Consider the following 21,773-nt stretch of genomic DNA (forward strand, 5'->3'; position numbering starts at 1 on the left):
GTAACAAGAGATTTTAATGTAGTTTTATTAATTAATTTTATAATTTCAGTCATTTTTATTAACTTTTAGAGATTTATCTGATTGTTTAAATGATTTCAAGTAATTTTGAAGAACATCTCTAATTTGATTGAAAGCATATAATCCTTTATCAAGCCTATAAGATTTAAACACCTCATTTTTGCTTCCCATATTAATACCAACTAATTAAAGTTTTTGCAACAGTATTCAATACGAAATTATCACAATAAATCCACTCAATCCGATAAAATAATTTGAATTTTCTTTTAAATGAATGGGATGTAAAAAGAATTTATAAAGTTAAATTGAACAATTTAATTTTTGCTAAGCAAAGCTCAAAGATGAAACTCTTTCTATTTAAATGAAAAATGTTTAAAAACAAACGGGTAAAATAAAACTTCAAGCATTTGAATAAAAAAAAAACCAATAAGAGTGTTTTTTTACGCATGGACATAAAATTGACATGAGTAGGTCGTCCAATGAAATTGCATTGGCAAATTTCAAATAACTTTGACGAAGCTTAACAATGGAGATTTTAATTATTTATGTACTGTTAGTTCGGTCTTCGATAGATGTGGCGTTGGCCAAAATAAGAACACCATTGTTTTGACTATGTGCTTGAATTGGTTTAGTCACAGTCTACAAAAGATCATAAGAATTGAAATAGTGTTTTCTGTTACTGGCTATTCTATTATGCCTAGCAACAAGGAATTCAAGTGCATTAAACAAGAGATAAAAACAAAAGATACTATTGTTACGCTCAAAGAATACCTTGATTGCTTTGCAGACCACGGTAATGTGAAAAAACTTAGACTAGATTGGAATGAATACAATCGGAAGGCAAAGGCAAAAGAATTTATTAAGGATACCAAGACTTGCACTTCAAAATATAGAGTAAGAAGAATAAATTTGATTAAGAATAGGTCTAAGAAATACATTGACGTTCAAGGTGAGATAACATACTTACATGGAACAGTCTCGGCACTCCAGGTTAACAAACCTGGAAAGAAGTTGTCGTCAATAAAAACCTAACATTCAAGTACCAGGAAGAGTTCAAGCTTAACCCGCCAAACTGAAAGATGCCAAAAACTTTTAGAAAAACACTAAAGACTCAGTTGGAAATTAAAAATTGGACTTTCTACTGGTATAAGATACGAGTATCTTAGACAAACATAACCTGAAAATGAAGCTGAACTACAAGAAAACAAAGAATGTTGTGAATGTGCAACAAATGAAGACGATGAAGGAGAAGTTTTGGAAATTGTGTCTGAACATTATTTTTATACAAGATAAATTAAAAATTATTGAAACATCAAACAATGTGTTTTATTACAGAATGTGTAAAGTTACTTTTTGTAAATTTAGCAAAGTTTGTAATGAAAATGTTTTATTCTTGCTGATATAGTCTTTAAAAAAAAAAAACTACATTCGTTGTATCACTTTCGTTGTTTCATACCGGGAGGTTTTCTTACAAAAACATCCAACTCCACTCATATAAAAACTCAGCCAGGTCTATTTTTATTTTGTAAAGAACCAATAAACCCTTAATCTTTTTCTACCAAAACTTTTACAAATTCAATTTTTCAAACACAAATTACTATCACAATGTAAAAATATCTGCAGAAATACTGCTTTATTTTCATTCTAAACTGTTTTTGTGCTCTCCTGAGTAATTTTTCATAGTGGACCTGACCGTGTTTGTAACTGGGCTACTCAATCAAAAAGATATTAGAATTGATGAAAAAACATGAAACTATTAAAAAAATCTAATCAACCTGTAGCTTTTACTATTAAAAATATTGAAGTAAAATAGGAAATGTTTTAAATTAAAATCAAAATATTATGGATTTGGTTGTAGTTGTTTGACAAATTACAGATATTTCAATACCAGAAATAGAAGAATTTGAATTACCAAATTACCGTCTTCAACAAAATTAGACCTACAGTAAATGATCAAATAAGTAAATCCTGGGACAACAGATACTGGCGAAATTGATAAAATATGTCTTTTTAGAGAAAAAGATGACAGATTTAGTTTGTATTGGAATAAAAAATAGGCATGATTGAAAATTTAACAGTGAATTTAAGTTATAGTTATAATAATTATTGATTGTTTAAAATATAAAGGAACTTAAAGTTTTTGGAGATTATTAACAGACAATGATGTATCAAAAAATAATTTATATTCTCAAAAACTTTAAAAATTACACTAAAATTTTACTGAAATCTAATTCAAATGATAAAAGTAATGACTTGAAAACAAAATAAGCAGAGATAAAAACATATGAAATTAATCAAACAAATTTCTGATAATAAAGATCAAATCAAAGGGCCTAGAATAAGAAAATATTTGAATTTTTACAGCCATTCTTTAAAATATTCTTAAATCTTCAAATTGATTTAATTGACATATTTAATCTGTTATTTATTATTACAATTTCAGTTATATTTACAGGTAAACAAATATGGTATAAATCAAATTATTCAGATTACACGGAACCAGCTAGACTGTCAGATAGGCTGGCTTGAATGAAATACTCTGCAACATACAGTACAATCTATTCTCACATATCATTCAAATGTCTTGGAGTGATTTTAGAATAACATTCTAATCAGAAATATTCAGATTGAATCTTTTTGAGAATCAGTAAAAGTTAAATCAATAATTTAAAAACTCTACTTTAAATCAGATGAGTGTTTTCGTCATTTCTTGATTAGATAAGTTTGCCATTCTTTGTAACTGACAGGCACTTTAGTAAACCCCAGAAATTTATAGTGAAGATCAACTTATAAACTCAATGAATAAAATCAAGATCAGCCATGTGATCTGTTGTATAATCACTGTAGTATTATTCAAGTTGAAAATTTACTTAAGGTAAGACCATTTAAACAGCCTGTATGTTTATATAAATTAAAAAACTAAATTTATTGATTTTATTGGCTAAATGTGTGTATGTTAATGAATACATTTCAAATTTGTTTTTTTTTTTTTTTAATAATGAACAGAACTTAACAAATCTTATTTAAACTATTTTTAAATTGTAAAATAAATGAATGGAATAAATTACAATCGTTTTATAAAAAAAAAAATACCTAAGTGTAGTTTAAAATGGAAAACAATTGAATAACAGTAGGTTTGTTTGTCTTTTTGAGTCTTAAATGTTCTGTTTGTTGATTTGTATTACTATGTTAGACAGTTATAGTACACTAAGTTGAGTACTCTGTGCACAAAATTGTATTACTTATGACACCAGTAATCAGGAGCGGCGTTAGGGTAGGGCGCGGTTGAGCGACCACCCAGGGGTGCTGGGCGAAATGGGGCACCGCAGGCTGTATGTAATTGAATTGCAATTATGGGGCGCCAAAGGAATCTCGCCCAGGGCACTAGTAGTGCTAAAACCGGCACTGCCAGTAATAAGGCAATGTTTAAATGTTTGTTTTATTATACTGCAATGTAACTGGATTTTAATTTTTAATTTTAGTACATAAGTTTAAATAAAATAAAAAAATCAATAGTACTTACGAGATTTGTTTAAGCCTTATTTGCATTTAGTAATTTGAAATGATCATAGTTTATAATAGTCACCCAATTGTATGATTCCTCACGTAAGTGTACCAATTGAGCTATTCTTATATAGTAGTTTTATTTTATTACTGGTAAACACACCCAAGGTGCAAACATGCTAGAAAATCACGGGCTGTCTTGCAAAGGTAGCATTATAGCTGGCCAAAACTTCTCAGGAGTAAGGTGTAGATTGTGGACTTTTACAAGAAACAACAACAAAAACTGCTGATTTTGATTTAAATTTCTATATATCATTAACTATTTTAATGAATCAAAACTATATTTATATTTACTTTTCACACATCAAAAGTCTTTAAATTGCAAACTTTTTAGTTACGTTTTTGCTCAAATTTTATCATATCATTGTTTTCATATCACTTTTGAAACTGTGAAAAAATTAACCAAAACTTAGGACTCAATGTGGAGCTATTCGATGAACATTTATGCAACAACTGATTCAGTAATTACAGAATATTAACTTGTAATATATTATAATAAAATATTGTCAAACATTTCCTTAACAGCGGCTGTATATATGCAGCAACTAGTAAACTGATTTACTATTTCCCCATTCTCAAAACTATAGCTGAGGCGTAACTGAGAGCTCAAGAGTTTGATTCCGGAGAGTGCAACTAATTAATGGGTTTGGAATTTTTTCTTTTACAAAAAATTCACCATCACCAATTAATACCATTATTAATAAAAATTTTAATACAAAAAGTCAAAAATTAATTAAAAACTTGAAAGAGCTGTTTGCTCAATATGTACAAGTAAAATTTATAAATGTTTACATTTTAATTTTCATTTAAACCTATTTCAAACAGATCAAAACCATTGAAGCAAATTAATAAAAACATTAACATTAGTAAATAAATAAATGAAAAGTAACAGTAACAAGAATAAAATAAACAAAAAAAATTTCAACAGTGGCCGGACAATATCAATGTTGTGCAGCAACCTTGCAAAGTGAAAAGAGCTATTTTGAAGGACACCCAGGAGCCGCATAAAAGTCCATGAGGTCATAGTACTTGAAGATAGATTTCAAGTAGAATGATCAGAAAGCAGAACTCAGCTCCAATAATTCTATTTTATTATCAGACAATGAAATGTTTTAACCCCAGCACTGGAACTTTTTAAGAGTATATCCAGCCTACACAGGAAAACTCAAGAATTGAATATTTAAAGAATAAATTCTAGAGAATATACTAAAAACTAGAATCTAAAAACAATTTCCAAGTAGGAAAAATATTTATAGTGAAATGAAGAGAATATATATACTAAATCAAGTTTTATTTATTCAAGCATCAACATATAAAAAATAATCAAAACGTCTCCAATGCATAAAACACTATAACTAAATAATGAATATAGTGACAACTAATCAAAGATATGTTGAAAGATCTAACGAGCGTTGCACATCTTCCCAAAAAAAACTAATGTTTGATTTGTTAATCATATCCTTGTAATAAAGAAAAATCTAAAAATCACTCATCAAAATCCAAAATGTAAAAATGTGACAATAGAACTATGCAATTAAAAAAATAAAAAATCACAAAAAAGATAACTTACATTTGAGGTTGTAGCACACTGTCACAAGCAATTTTTATTTTGTAAAAAATACCTATGTATTAATGATCAACCCCAGAAAATGCCTCTGGAAAATATAAGAAATAATAAATATAGGAAAACATATCCAAATTTATTGTAGTGAATCTCATGAGATTTTGGTCTATAAAAACAAATTAGGTTTGAATTGGTTAATCTGTTCTAATTGAAGACTGAAAAAATGCTTATGCAATGAAACACTTTGGGTTTTAATGGATGATGAAATTTTCCTGGTAATGGACACCTTTGCATTAGGTGTAATCAGTACCTAACCATGAGCAAATAAATATTATGTTCAGTATGAATTTTGCACAAAATACTAATAATAACCTATTCTATAACAACAGGAAAAATTTCCAGTATGACAAATTAATTCTATTATATTGAGTCGAATGAATGGACTTTTAAACATATTTTTGGAGTTATTAATATTTTGGATGACACATGATTGGACCTGAATACATTTAGGACATAAATTATTTGTAATGAAACCAGGTACAATAGTTTTTGAAGAGTTAGTTACAAGGAGAAAACTAATTTCTGTTAGAGCCTCTCAGGGGTCCCTATAGGGATAATTTCTATTTATACTTTTTATCAATTATGTCTCTAAAAGTACAAAATCATGCTACGTTGTTTGTATTTATACTGAACTTTTTGAATGATTACAGAGATTAGATAATAATGAAATGTTTGCTAGTTTAGTTTATTTAACATTATTGCATATAAGCATGCCATGTTAATTCAATCTAAAGAATTTGTTGCAAATAAAGAATCTAAATTTGAGTAATATATTTGATTTGAATGAAATCTAGAAGTTCATATAATAAAATTCTTAACTCAACAGATCATGGCTTGGGGACAGATCGGATGTCTTGTACTGTTGATGTTTGCATCCTTTGGTACAAATGGTCTGAGAAGGAGAAGTAAGTTAGGCATGTTGAGACCTCCTCTCCCCAATGGTGCTTCAAACCCACCTGATGAGTGGTTTACTCAACTACTGGATCATTTCGATCCCACAAATAATCAAACATGGCTGCAGGTTGGTACATACTTTAATCATGCTAGATTATAGTAATATTGGTCATAAAATTATATGTATTACTTTAGTGTAATATGAACAGTCTGACTGAGTATGAAAAACACATTTTTCACTGTTTCAAAAAGTACTACAATAAACTGTAACTACTGGCTAGTGACTTACTGTTTTAAAATAGATTTGTATCAATAAAAACTGAGTAAAGTCGAATATACACTGGCTCTAAAATTTGGAATGTATTACCAGAGGATTTGATGAAGAAAACGAACAAAGACAAAGCCTTAAGAACTGGATACAGAATCAATGGTTACTCACTAACAGTTTTATGAATGGAAAATCCAACATAACCAAGATTAAAGCTTTTTGTACTATATTTGATGATACCATTACTTAACTTATATGTAAATAAAGATAATTTGACTTTGCCTTACCAAACATGTAACAGATTGGTATAATTCAAAATTAAATTTCAAATAGTTTGCGGCAAGATCTGTAAGTGGAAGTTGTTGTATATTACAAAAATCTGATTACTATATGTAAGATTGAAATAATTACTAAAACAAAAGATGTCAACTTTATATTGGAATGAATTCAAGTTATTTAATTGCGATAATCACTAAAGAAATTTATAATATATTGGCGATATTAACGAACATCAAGTTAAAACATAATAGTTTGAGTTGGAGACTAAAAAACACAACTTCCTGTGTGTAGAACTGACAGTTAGAGCATATTACCCAGATCCCTTTCTTACCGTCAAAAGAAAAAGAGCGTGTGTTAGTGGTCCTCGTGCTAGAGAGCACGTTTCGTAAGATTTCATTATAATTAAATTTGTGAAATGGCAATTGGAAATTGTATAATGTAGTTAGATTAATATTTCAATATGCTTGACTTTAATCATTATGTTGTGAAAAAACAAGTGTTACGTGGATCACTAAAGTCACATGTTCAAGTAAATTTAATTGGTGCATAGAATTTACGTTAAAATATATGAAATAAATTTAAATAAGTAAATTACAAGGAAATGTTATAACCTAGAAATAATCTAAGTGGTAAGTATACCATATTTTTAATGACTGAGCTACACCTTCATTGAAATCACTTCACAACCACATGGGGCAAATAATTAACATAGTAGAACACTAACATCTGACTTACAATACATGATAATACTAACATGTGGTTGCTATCTGACCTTCATAATATTTGGAACCACGACTTATGGCAACCAACGGTGGGCTAATCAATAGATGGCATATTTGGAATCACAACATATATACTGTATCATTGATGTACGAGGTTGTCATAACTGTCTGTGAGTGCTTGTGTATCACATTATTTAACATGTTAAACTTGTAGGAGAACTGTTTAGTCCTTTAAGTAATGGTTACACCACGATGCACAACTTTGTAAGTCAAGGACGTAGCTAGCAAGGGGGTCCAAGGGATCTAGACCCACCCAAATTTTAAATTTATTTCAGTTATTTTTTTAGCAAATGATTATTATTATTTGAATAATTAGTATTACTGACATGTACTGCTGATAGATCCTTCTCAACATTGAAACGGGCCAAGAACGTTTTAAGGAACAAAATGGAGAATGAGCAGTTGACTGCACTTGCCTTACTTTCTGTCCTCTACAGGAAAAATATCAGTTCTCTAGACCCCCCTCCAACATTTTTTCTGGCTATGTTCTTGCTGTCTATAATTAATTTAACAGATCCAAAGACCTGTCAATCATCAACGCTGCAGTCAATTTGTTCAGTCAATTACACTGCATCTGTGTTGTAGAGGTACCAAGTGGTGACAGACTATTTCACAGAAGGAGGACCAGTGTTCATCATGCTGGGAGGGGAGGGACCAGCTGATAGCTCGTGGCTAGTGGAAAGTAACATGGTCAACTATGCCAAGCAGTACGGTGCACTCATGTTTCAAATAGAACATCGCTACTATGGCGAGAGTCATCCTACAAGGTGATAATGGGGATCTAAACACAGATAATTACAAATATAGCTTACACACATTATTTTAAGTATTACATTTATTTAAATACATAGTTAGGTTTAGTCATATTTCATTGTGTTTTAAATTGGCAAGAGCACTAGCAAAACACAAATGTTAGCTAAGTAATTTCAATGCCTTAAAATAATTAATTGTTGTTACTATATTTATAGTTATTATTAAATAATTATTTGATATAGGTATCATAATGATTATTTGGTTATTGATTTAAAATGTCATTCATTATAAAATTCTGTTTGTTCTTTACAACTGTGGTAAAATTTATAAACAGGTGTATATGGTTGAAAATGGGCTACATTGTAGATATTGATCATACTACAAACTCTGGAATATAGAACATTCTGTAATATGTAACAGCCATCAAAAATTTGAGTGTGAGTGTCATAGTGGAATTTGTAATCCACCAGTGGCCATGGTCTTAGACAGTGTGTTTTTATTTTGGTGTTGCGATATTGGGTTTACACGTGCAGACTGACAACTGGCAAGTTGTGAGTCATCAATTCATAAGAATTTCACAGGTTGGTGAGGGTTTAGTAGTGGGGGAACAGGTGGGGAAAGTGATGGTTGCAACTCTGTTGGTACACAAAGTACACAAACCATGTCTAATCACCACACTGGATGTTCACACTTGCCCCTTAACGATTAATAATGATTTTAAAAGGCTATGTATTCAATATGCGGATGAACCTAGAAGTTGGCAGGTTGTAGATTAGAGGGGCTTTTAAGAGGCTAGGTGATCATATTGTGGATTATCCTAGAAGATAATAGGTTGTACATCAGAGGAGCTTTTGAAAGGCTGGTGACCTACATGTGGATTGTCCTATAGAGGCTAGTAGGTTGTACATCGGTAGAGCTTTTAAGAGGCTGGTGATTCATATGTGGGTTATCCTAGGGACTAGAGGTTGTTCATCTGTGGATCTATTAAGGTTAATCTTTTTCCACAGATAAAAAGCAATCATTGGACTGCTTTAAACAAAGAGAACAAAAATTAAAATTGGATAAGAATAGATTTAGATTAAAAGCAACTAAGAAGCTGGTTTTGGAACAACTACAGCTGGGTGAAGATTCTTTTCGAACACTCAAGGAAGTTTACAATGAAACAAAATAATTTTGTTTTTTATTGGTTATTTATTTTACTACAGTAAAATTGTTTATATTATATTTAATTACCTAGAGGAAATTTCACCATTAATATTTAAGTTTAAAAAGGCCTTATAGATATTAATTTTCTATATTCACCATTTCTTCATTCGGAAACTTTTTAAGTTGCCTTAATGTTATTGAAATTTGTTAATCTACTTTCAACATTCTCTTCCAGTAGGTTTTGTTCCATTGGTTGTTGCTGCTGCTCTCTATCTATTACTGGTTTGTAGTAGTTTGGTAGTTGTCACCATACTTCACCAGAAGCTTATCAATATCTTTAACTTTTTTCTATCTTAATTGGAAAGAAGATTAGGCAATGGTTGCTGATCATTGTCAGGGACTGTTTTTACTTGTTTTAAGATATTTTGATATTTTCCAAAATCACCCAGGTAGTTTATCTCCTTTCTCACAACTATTTTATCAGTTTTGTAGTTTTTTTTAACAAAATGCGTTTTGATGGTACAAACTGGAGTTTCCAATTTGCAGGATATCTAATAGCATTTTTTGAATCAGACACTTGAAAGTCAACTCCATATTTGACAACCTGTCTAAAGCCTGCAAACATGTCAGTGTACTCAATAAGTTTAGTGATGGTTTGAAATTTTCTTACGTTAAAACCCAATCTGGTGGTAAAAAGCTATGATCTACTTTTGGGGGCAAGTAAAAGCTTTTACTTGCTTTGGTGCAAGTTCTCCGATCCACTTCTCCGCAACAATTGAACCATCTACCTGGACTTATACTGTTATCACATTACCGGGAATGGTTACATTTTGAAAATAATAATATATCATAGATGTTATTTCATTACTTTAACTGTCTGATCTTCAGTCAACTTGTAGACTACTACTTTATCCGTTGACTAAACTGATGGTTACTTTTTAACTGCCACATCATTCTTTATTTCATTTTCAACTATTTACATTAACAGTTTAATTGAACCATGGTTACAACAATACATTATAATACTACGAGGTACCGGTACCTCAGAGTCTCCTTAAAACCATTTGTTTATTTTTTATGTATCATCTGTACATCATTGCTTCCAACTGTTGTTTAATGAAATCGTTTAAGTTACCATATAAATATTGCATTAAATAACCCAACAGTCTGATATAAAGTAAAGTAAAACACTTTTAAAAATCATTGTTCTGCAATGATTATAGTTTCAAGGAAGAAGTTTGTTTTGTAAGAAACGTAGTTGATGGGAAGCCATTTTGCGCTGAATGAAGATCAGTTTGAAACTTTATTGAAACAGTATGAGGTTTGATTTGGAACAGACTAGGTGGTGAATGAAGAAACATTTGGAACTTGATATGATTTTCAAACATAGTTTTAAATGGGATAGGGATTTTTTTGAAACATAAAAGTAGCACAGACATGCACAGCTCATTCATCTTTATAGGATGAGCCCAATAACTTTATTATTTGGGATGAGGAACGGTTTGGAAACCAGCACTTCATATACAAGAATGAACCTAGAATCAGTGGTATCAACTGGAGGCTTTTATCATATATGTACTCAGAGACCACAAATTTTCAGGAACTTGTGAATCAGTGTCAGTAATTCCAAATGTACAGGTCACCTATAAATGCTAATGAAATTTGATCTAAATCTTGAGACCTGAGGAAGGTCTTGTAATAGTAACCTTACAGCTTATCTGGCTCATTTTACAATTTAACAATAAAAATTAAGATCAATTGGATTCACCTTCAGTTTACAAACTAGAAAGAGTACACCAGATTTTCTTACCTGATCTCTCTCAATCAACAAATGGCTGTAGGCTTTCTTTATATTGAATATTTTTAATATGAAGTTAACTTTGATTGTTTTCTGTTCTGTCCTTGAAGCGATGCAAGTACAGACAATTTGGTCTACCTCTCCAGTGAGCAAGCATTGGCTGATATCGCCTATTTTGTCGTGGGGATGAATGTTCAGTACAATTTGACATCAGACACAAAGTGGATTGCATTTGGAGGCTCATACTCTGGCAATCTGGCTGCATGGGTTAGACTGAAGTACCCCCACCTCATACATGCTGCCATGTCTGCCAGTGGACCTGTTTTGGCAAAAGTTGATTTCTTTGGTAATAAATTATATTAGTTTGGTAATTACTAAACTTCAGAAATGTGTTTGCAACATGATTTATAAAGATAAACGTTTTAAAATATCTGTTAAAGACCATTAGAAATGAAGTGAGCACTTATTATTAATTAGATCTTTAGCTTTGTATCTACATAAGTTTGATTAATTTATATATTTTTAGAATACATGGATGTGGTCAGAAACTCCTTAGGGACTTGTGGGCAGTCCTGTGTCAAAGCTGTGGAAATGGCAAACAGAAGATTTAATCAACTTTTGAAAAAGAAATCTGGTCAGAAGACTATTGACAGATTATTCAAGTTAGTAAATTTTGTTTGTCAGGACAAACAATTCTACCAATATATAATGAAATGTTTTAGTGTGTATAAACCTAAGAATCACAAATTTATCTGTTTTTACATTTCTCTGTTTTACACTGTCAATACACATTTCAAGAGAATTATTCTTATGTTTTTTTTTTAAACATAAATTTATATTAAGATATTATTTTGTTTCTTCAGTTATAACCCAAATCTCACACTTGATGTATGAGCAACCATTTAGAGTCATAAAAATCTAGTTGATGTCCTAGTCTTTATCTGGTCTTGCTAGGGTTTAGTAAACTATTACCCATGAGAGTTTTTAAGTTTTATCTGGCATACATATTTTGTTTAATAATGAATGACAGTTTCTTTTCTGTAAAATAAATAGCGCATTGTAATTTATATAATGTGCATATAACACATAAAAGAGTAATCATTGTAAAAATTAAAAAAAAAAATTAAAGTTTGTAAATTGATTTTATTGTTGTGGCTTTTTATGCATGTAGTTTGCCATTTGTTCATCTAAAAAAAAATAACTTCTTTTACACTCTTGTATATTCATTTTCATGTAAAACAAAATCAAAACTCTTTGTTTAATTTAATACTTTTAAATAGCACAATGACCTTATGCATTTTCAACAGTGGCAATAACAACTAGTATAAAAATAACCCTGATCTAACATCTGTATACATTTTATTGTAAAAAACATAATAATCAGTTTTATTTCCAGTTGACGATACTAACACTGTACCAATTGTCCTTAAACTATGCAATCATCATAGCATTGATGCTTAAAATAAGCATTTAGTAGATGTGAAAAAGGCCTGTTAAAATTGATGCATAGGAGTTCTTATTAGTTAAAACTAAATTAAATATTAATTGTCATAAACACTTGTGGTATAAAGGTTCAAATTTGTCAAACATTTTTTAGTTTGTGTTTAGTCTATGTGATTAATTTTTTCAGGCTGTGTGATCCTATAGACCCAACAAACCAGAATGATGTATGGAACTTGCTGGAATCATTGGCTGATAACTTTGCTGTTATAGTCCAATACAACAAAGATAATGTGGGATTGCCAATCACTATAGACACACTGTGTGATATCATGACAAACAAGTCTATGGGCAGCCCCCTTGTAAGGTTAGCAACAGTAGACAATTTCCAAACATAATGTTAGATTTGTTAGAGTTTATAAGGTTTTTAATTTTCAAGTCAGTTTAATGGAAACTTAACCCTAAGTCTTTGTGAATACAAATTCAAATAAAAACAAACAGAAATTTGCTTAAAAAAATTGTTTGCTTCAATTACTGTAATTGTAATTTTTAAGTGGACTCAGTTTATTTATAATAGTGCACCTACTAGTTTTGACAAAAGAAGTCAGATGGTTGTATCTTGGACATGTTAATTTGGCCAATTTTATGTATTTTTTTCTCAAACTACAAAAGATATCAACATTTTTTTTAGGGTATATTAAATAAATCAAATTGAATTAAATGTTTGGACAAACAGAACATATTTTTAGATACTTAAAATGTTTTACCAAAATTATTTTTATAAATTATGTATAACATATTCTTTATAAAACCCTTCATTCAATTTGGAGAGATGTATCTAACCTATAAAACAAAAAAAATTAGGCCCTATCTTTTGTAGTTTCTGATTTGTCTAATGTTTAAAAAAAATCAAACTTTCAGAAAACGCTAAATAACTAGACTATGTTCAAGTATAGTAAATAATTTTCACTTCATTGCATTCCTGGCACTAATGATGGTCTTTGTATTCTACTTCTGGGAAATGCACACCATAGCTTTGAAACATCATCAATAAAAAATAATTACCTACAAAAAGAGTGAGTAGATGCACGAAAAAACTTTGCAAAACTTTTGTTACAAAATATTATTAATTTCAAAACTTAAGATCAGCAATTTTTCCATTAAATTATTTGGAAATATAGGGATTTAAGAAACATAAAACACATACATAAAATTTTTTTACACAAATAATATCAAAAGGTTTATAAATTTCAGTTAGTTTTGTTTTTCATATTATTACTTTTAAGGCAACTGTATAATATTATGCTACTCTTAAGGTCCAGTTGCTTACTGCACCAAAAGTTTTTTGTGATCCACACCATCATATCATTGGATCGAAGGTCTAGATTTGTAGGCCCAATGTATTTTGACAATCTTAACTAATTATTATTTTCAAGTTATCCATTTCCAAGTAAAATAAGAAATCAAGACAAAGCCCAATTTTCCTGTTGGAGTTGATGCTGCATTCCCCATAATCATTTTCAAAATTAGCATGTGCATATTTGAATATTTTCATGTTAGATAAAAAAACTATGTTTTGATAGGTATGCAACTGTCAATAAATTGTTAATGAATATATTTGGAGAAGACTGTGTTAGCTACAAATATGATGAAATGATTGAAGAGTTAAAAGAAACGTCTTGGACATCAGAAGGTGTTAGCTCTGGGTGTAAGTATTAATTATGTAACGTTTTTCCAGAATTAAAATAGCCTTATTAGTTATATATAAACAGTGTCAGAATAAAGTATTACAAATCTTTTAGACATTATCAACAGAACAGATGCCAAACGTGTAATAATGATTAACTATGAATACTAAATTAAGTTAAAATGTAATTAAAATCTTGGCTAACAACTATTAAAAAAACTGATACAGATATACTAATCTCACCTATTTGTGGCATGTCAGTTTTCAATGTGAACCAGCATAAAATACATAAAATACTTACGATGCTCCTTCTTAATTCATCAGTGGCTACACATTACCTATACACGGATACTGTGAATTTTAAAATAAGACATACACTGTAGCCTATTCTTTTATGTAGATCTTGGGGCTAGTCAAATGTAATAATTATGTTCATCATAAATGCTTGGATATATAAAGGTAAAATATAAATGTCTTATAACTAGTATTTATAAGTGTCATATATGTTCCAAATAAGCATCCAAAGTTTAAGGAATCACAAGGCTTCTGTCCAGAGCATAAATGCACTTTCTGAAAATCTAGTACCTCTTCTTAGATAATATGAATGCTGATATACTCCACAATGTCAGTACCTGGACTTATTTGGAACATTAAAAAATGTTTGTAAAAAAGTAATTAAAATCATAGTTTTTACTCCAATCTAAAGCAAACTGTATCAATTAGTTTGAGCTTCGGTTTGGCAATGGCTTCCCAGTCTAAAAATGTGTCTTCTGTCTTTTTTGATGTCACAGTGCACCCAGTAGACTGGGCATCTCTTCTCTGGTTTTTAGCATGTCTGGCTTGAAGCTTGATAAGTTCCAACGCTTGTTTAGTTCTTCAGTTCTGTTCATTATAGTGATTTTCTGTTCCAAATGGATTAATTGTTCCACATTGATGTTGTTGACACATTAATTAGAGAAGTCCTTGATGTTTTTGAGAATGCACCCTTTGCTCAAGTCACTCTCTGTGACTTGAGCAAGGCATTTGACTGTGTTGAACATAATGAACTAATATTGAAACTTAACTATTATGGCATTACTGGTATTTCTGCTAAGTTCTTTCAAGAATACTTAAAAAAATCGGAGACAAAAAGTTCTTATTAATGGAAGCTGGTCCGATGAGTTAGTGGTTGAGAGTGGAGTGCCCCAGGGTTCAGTCTTGGGCCCCCTTTTATTCCTACTACACATAAATAATCTTCCTACTGCTGTTAAGGCCAAATCTCTGTTATATGCAGATGACACAACCTTCTTAAATAGTCATACAGACTTTGCAGCATTAAAAGACCTTGCGAATGAAACAGTCGAAGAAGCTTCATTGTGGTTCAGGTCAAATGGCTTTTTATTAAATGAATTAAAAACCCAAAATATTTTATTCACCTTAAGACGAACTCCTCAATATGATATAATAAATGATTTCTTTTCTTGTGTAAAATTTCTAGGTATTTTTATTGATAAAAATTTAACATGGAATCCTCATATTGAATATATTTCCAAGAGATTATCCCGTGTAATTTTTTACTAAGACGAATAATGAAATATGTGCCTGAAAGCTATGTAAAATGTGCTTACTATGCATTTTTTCAATCTATAATAAGGTACGGTTTAGTAATATGGGGTAATAGCACTAAAATCAATGAAATTCTTATCTTACAAAAAAAGGCAGTTAGGGTAATAGCACAAGCACAACCTCTGGACCATTGCAAACCACTTTTCATAAAACTAGAATTGCAAACTGTTATTAACCTATATATATATATATATATATATATATATATATATATATATATATATATATATATATATATATATATATATTTGACTCAGTATTATACATTATGAACTATATTCAATCTCAAACTTTTAGCAGAGATCTACATAGCCATAATACCAGAAATAAAAATAATATTGTAATGCAACATTGTAGGCTAAGCAAAACCCAACAAAGTAATATTTTAATTTCCCAAAAGATTTACAACAAATTAATAGGTCTAGTTAATAAGTATTCTGTAAATATTTTTAAAACTAAGCTATATAACTGGTTAATACAGAACCCATTTTATGAACTTTCAGAGTTTTTTAGTATTAATGATATATATTTCTAGATTGTCCAATTGCATATTCCAATTTGTTAATCTAGTGGTTTAAAGCTTTCATCTGTATACTGGAATTATGTTTTATTTAACATCAAACCTAAAATATATGTACAGTATTTTTATGTATTAGAGTAATATCTCTTTTGACTATGCCACTTAGGTGTATTTATGACTTTGTCAATGCATTTTGTAAAATGACAATAAACATTATTCTATTCTATTCTAATAAGTAAATCACTTTGACTCTTACCCTACTCAAGACAGTAGAAAACAAACATGATCTAAATAACTGCAGCGCGATTAGTGGGCTAAAGCACTTACAAGGTTAACTAACACTGTTGAACTTTTGTCACTGCCTCAACAACATGGGTAGATTTTCCCCCTTGATAATGAAGGGATTTTTTAAGATTGCCACAGTCAAATCAACTTTCTTCTTTCAAGAAACAGTCCTCTATAAGGGAAATATGGTATTTAAATATCAAATGATATGCTAACATGCAAATCTATAACAGACTGCATTGTGTTTGTATTAATTGTCACGATGCTTTATTTAACACAGTATTGGTGGCATTATCCAATGTTACACAACTGTTCTGGTGCCAATTAAAAGGGGTGCCATAATTCAATATAGTCTTCAAAAGAGGTATCAGGCTCTGTTATTAACCATTAAGTAGTGAGATGAATTCCTAGCTATGTGGTTTTGTACGTCACAAAAGTATTCATGTATCCTGGAAAACCAGTTTTTGAGGCTTACTCTGTCTTGAAAATGCAATATTGATGTTAATATAATTTCCCTTTGTCATACACACTCATCAGGAATTTGGTCTTTTCAGTGCAGATGTAATTATTATTACGGGTCTCGTGTCTTACTTAAGGGAATTACTACTAGGTTTTTCGAGGCAGCTTTATGAATTTTGGTAGGTCGTGAGAGGAAACAAACCATAGTTACAGTTCAGGACCACTTTGTGGAGTCAGGTGACCCATTTCAAGTAAAAGCATTCGGTTGAATTAAAAGGTGTACCATCACTCTTCCTGTTGTTTCTTTCTTCTCATATTAACATTCCTTTTCCTGTTTATTTCAGTTTATTTTACTGACAGTATAACAAAATTATCATGTAATATGCTTATTGAACAAACTTATCCACAGTTATAGGGTAAATTTATGAGCATTCTTTTCCAAGATTAGATATTGAGGCTATTAGTTATTTGGCAGAAGCTCGGGACAGGTTTACCAGCTTTTTCCATATGCATCTTCATTTTCCTCTGATTCATATTGTGGCCAATAATTCACATTTTATGAGAGATATGAAATATTAGTATTAATGAATTATGGTAAAATGATACTGTTTCCAGATCGTACTTGGACTTATCAAACTTGTACAGAATTTGGCTACTATCAAACCTCTGAGTCAAAGCAAGAGTTTTTCTCCAATGACTTCCCATTAAACTTCTTCTTGCAGCAGTGTTCTGACATCTTTGGAAACAAGTAAGACACCATTATTATTTTTTTTAATATTTTTAAATCAGCATTGAGATTTGGTCATTGTTATATTGCTATTATATAGTGTTATATTGGTCCAGATACTTGGAGACCAGATATTTTGAAGACAGTACAAAAAGGATCATGAAGTGTGATCACATTGTATCTTATTAATGCTTTGGGTTTGCACTACATCCTTACAGGACTTTTTGAAGAACAGAATAGCTACTGTAGTATTGTATTACTGAAGTGATAATCATAGTTAGAGATGTATTAAATCAGAATTAACGCGTGACAGCAACATTAATAGTCTCTTTTTTACTCCTCTTACTTGTTCTTTCTTTCTAAATTGAAAATAATAAATTCATTTGAAGTATCCTCATTTTATTCCAGATTTACCAATAAAGAAATATATGAAGGTGCCTATCGTACAAATTCTATATATGGAGGTTTGGATCTGCAAGCTACTAGAATTGTCTATGTCCATGGTACTATCGACCCTTGGCATGCACTAGGGATCACTTCCACTGTGGTGTCAGAGTCTCCTGCTATCCTTATCAATGGTATGACACAAGACTTAAAATTTAAATCAAAAGGTTAAATTAGGTTGGTATGAAATGTTTTCAAGACTGAAGAATACAACAAATTTATTTCTGGTGTTAAAATCAACAGTGAGTAAAGTTTCATTTTTAGAAGTTAAATATACTCATAACTGAGTATATTTAATCTACTAATACATTCAAACAAAAATTTTATTTAAAAATTGTATCAAACATTGTATAAACTGCAAGTATTTTCTAATTTAATAACTATTAGTGCCATCGTGTAGTTTACATAATCTGCCTGAAACATAACTCTCTATTCATAGTTTGTTTTCTTTTAACGATAAAATACTTCAAAACTAAAATTCAGATTCTTTACAAAATAACTATACATAACAAATAGAAATCTACACATAAAGCAGCTATTGTGGGAAGAGTTGATATTATGTGAATGTAGAGTAAGCTCAGTTCACTTTCCTCTTAGTGCAGTGTCTGGGATCTGACGTTGTTACTGACTTGACTTCTGAAATCTAGTCATGTTCGCCAACTTTTTATGGGTCTCTTCAAACGAACATGATTCCAGATTTCAGGAATCAAGCCTGCAACAGCGTTGGATTCCAGACGCTGCACTAAGAGGTATGTGAATTGAAGTTTAACTCAACATTGACAAATTGATCTAATTGTCAATGATCATCAAGCTAATTGATATTTTACGTACTTTGAGCTAGTTTATTCCAGAACAAAAGTTTTTTTAAAACAAGTCTGTGAAGTGGTTGCAAGGCGTGGAAATACATACATTATTCTGAAGTTTGTGGTTAATTTCATTTCATAATATAAGCATCAAACGTTCTCTTCCAAATATGACTGAAAAATTTGAGTTGGAAGCAAACCCTTTAGAAATAAACTTTATCTAATGTAACTTGTAATTGCGTGAAAATTACACATGATTAATCAGAATATTCAATTTTGCTAATCCAAGTTGGTAATATATGGGTTCCAGGCACTGCTCACTGCGCCAACATGTATCCACCCAGATCATCAGACCTGCCTGCTCTTAAAGCAGCCCGCAAAGAAGTTGGAAAACTTATTGGTCAATGGCTACAGGAAAGCTAACTTGAAAATATCCGGCCGTTTTATTATTGGGTTTAATTTTAATGGGAATATATTTAAACACCTGCTTTTAGGTCAAGTGACTTTTATCCTGTTTCAGTGTTACAAAAAGGTAAACTGTGAAATAAGCAATTTATTTTTTATTACAACAAACTTATATTTCAAAAATGTTTTCTGTCTACTTTTTTAGTAAAAGATTTAATATTAATTACTTGACATAGGGCCAGTTTATCTTATATTTGTAAAAATTAATTAAAAACTGATTATTCAGGTGGAATTAGAAATTACATATATTACTTACGAAATATTAAATAGTTTTGATTGACAGAATCTACTGTAATGTTTTGACCCTTTCAGCCCCAATGTTTGATATACTGTACAACAATAGTGTTGCTTAAACACCAATGTCTGCTGTCTCATGTCTGCAGTTATATTTTCACTGACTTCCTTACTGTCCTGATTGATATTGTACTCAAAGATGTTAAAAATTATAATCTACAAGTTTAAGGTAATTTTCCGATAAACTGTTAAAAACTTTTCAATATTTCTTTTGGATTCACCTTATAAATAATCTTTTTTTACTTCAAGTACCTCTAATTGTAAAAGATTTTTAAAGCGGCTTATAGACGGGGAAAGTAGAGACGGCAAGTTACTGGCGGCCAGTTACTGCCTCTTCAACTTACCGCCTACTTCCCCTGTCTAAAGCGGCTTATAGACGGGGAAAGTAGAGACAGCAAGTTACTGGCGGCCAGTTACTGCCTCTTCAACTTACCGCTTACTTCCCCTGTCTAAAGGGGTCCCTTTCCACTCCAGCGGTAAGTAATTACTTGCGGCCAGTAAAAACAAACCTGTTTGTTTTTTACTGGCCACTCCACGGCAAGTAGCGGGTCACGTGGGCGATCACGTGACCACTGGCGGCCAGTACTTTCCTGTCAAAACAAGCACTTCCCCATACTTACCGCCAGTAGAGCAGTGGCAAGTAAAGGAACGGATCGCATTGTGATATGTTGTTGTGGTGTAGTACGTTGTGAAAAATGTCAGGAAATTGCGTTGCAGAGAAGAAGAAAAGTGCAATTAAGTGGAATAGTGATGAAATTTCAAAGTTTTTTGGAGTTTTTCAGAGCTACGAGCTGCTATGGAACTGTCGTCATCGTGAATACGTTGACAAACAAAAGCGTGAAATCTGCTATGCATAGGTTAATGACCGACATTCAGAAACAAGGTATACAAGTACCGGATATTTGTTTTTTACGGAACAAAATTAAAGTGATAAAAAACAACGTACAGACAAGAACGTGTCAAAGTTGAGGAATCTAAATCAAGTGGTAAAAGTACGGATGACCTGTATGTACCAAGACTTACCTGGTAACACTCTTGCTGACTCTTTTTTTGAGAGTTGTGGCTTTAAACACGCCCTTCAAAATCAAACCTGGCGAAGCAGGTAAGTTCAATTATTTTTTATTATATGAACCTATTATTTACAAGCATAGTCGTAGCGTATCAGAAGGGGGCCCATTAGGGAAATTTGAATACCCTCAATGGAAACAAAAATTATATACATTATTTTTTAACTGTATAACAGTTAATATTTGTTTTTAGATTTCATGCTAAGAAGATTTAAGTTTATAAATTAATTAATAATATTGTAATGTTGAGTCCCCTCCAACGTTGGCGTTTTTTGTTATCAAGGAAAACTACAAAAATGTACAAGGTAATGAAAGGATGATAGGATGTTTGACATTTGCCATCGTTTATATAATTACAATAAAAAAATAACACTACGTTTCGAGGATTGAAATCTATCCTCTTCTTCAGGTGATTAGAACTAAATTACATTAAGCTACGACATTTTGGCAACGGGTTGCCACTAGAAATAAGAGTATAAAATACTCGTGCTTGCTCTCGTGTCCGTGGTTTGTGCGCGTAACGTGCGTGTAGTGTACACAAGCAGTCTTCTGGTATGTATGACTTATTTTATACTTTTAAACTTCTATTGGAAATCCGTTGCCAAATGTTGTAGCTTTAATTTAATTTAGTTATACCTGAAGAAGAGGATAGATGTCAATCCTCAAAACGTACTTTTATTTTTATTGTAACAAATAACGATGGCAAATGTCCGAAATCCTATCATCCTTTTCAAAGCTTTCCATCGTCAATAACAACTTCAAACAAAGTACAAGGTAATAATATAATTTTATTAATTTTACTACAAATGCACAACGGTACATATTTTAATGAAACACTAAGAAATCAATAT

At 30.9% G+C, this 21,773-nt stretch overlaps 1 protein-coding gene across 1 annotated transcript; it reads left to right on the top strand.

Moving 5' to 3' along the window:
• Positions 1-2,740: 2,740 nt before the first annotated feature.
• On the top strand, positions 2,741-20,053 carry LOC124359172 (putative serine protease K12H4.7). Its single transcript, XM_046811689.1, has 10 exons — positions 2,741-2,893; positions 6,033-6,227; positions 8,015-8,196; positions 11,237-11,472; positions 11,653-11,788; positions 12,757-12,933; positions 14,150-14,274; positions 17,738-17,870; positions 18,258-18,427; positions 19,407-20,053. The coding sequence occupies exons 2-10, from the start codon at positions 6,036-6,038 to the stop codon at positions 19,517-19,519; spliced, it is 1,464 nt and encodes a 487-aa protein (XP_046667645.1). The 5' UTR covers positions 2,741-2,893; positions 6,033-6,035; the 3' UTR covers positions 19,520-20,053.
• The last annotated feature ends 1,720 nt before the right edge of the window (positions 20,054-21,773 follow it).

The sequence above is a fragment of the Homalodisca vitripennis genome, chromosome 4 (assembly GCF_021130785.1).
Source record: "Homalodisca vitripennis isolate AUS2020 chromosome 4, UT_GWSS_2.1, whole genome shotgun sequence".
Lineage (NCBI taxonomy): Eukaryota > Metazoa > Arthropoda > Insecta > Hemiptera > Cicadellidae > Homalodisca > Homalodisca vitripennis.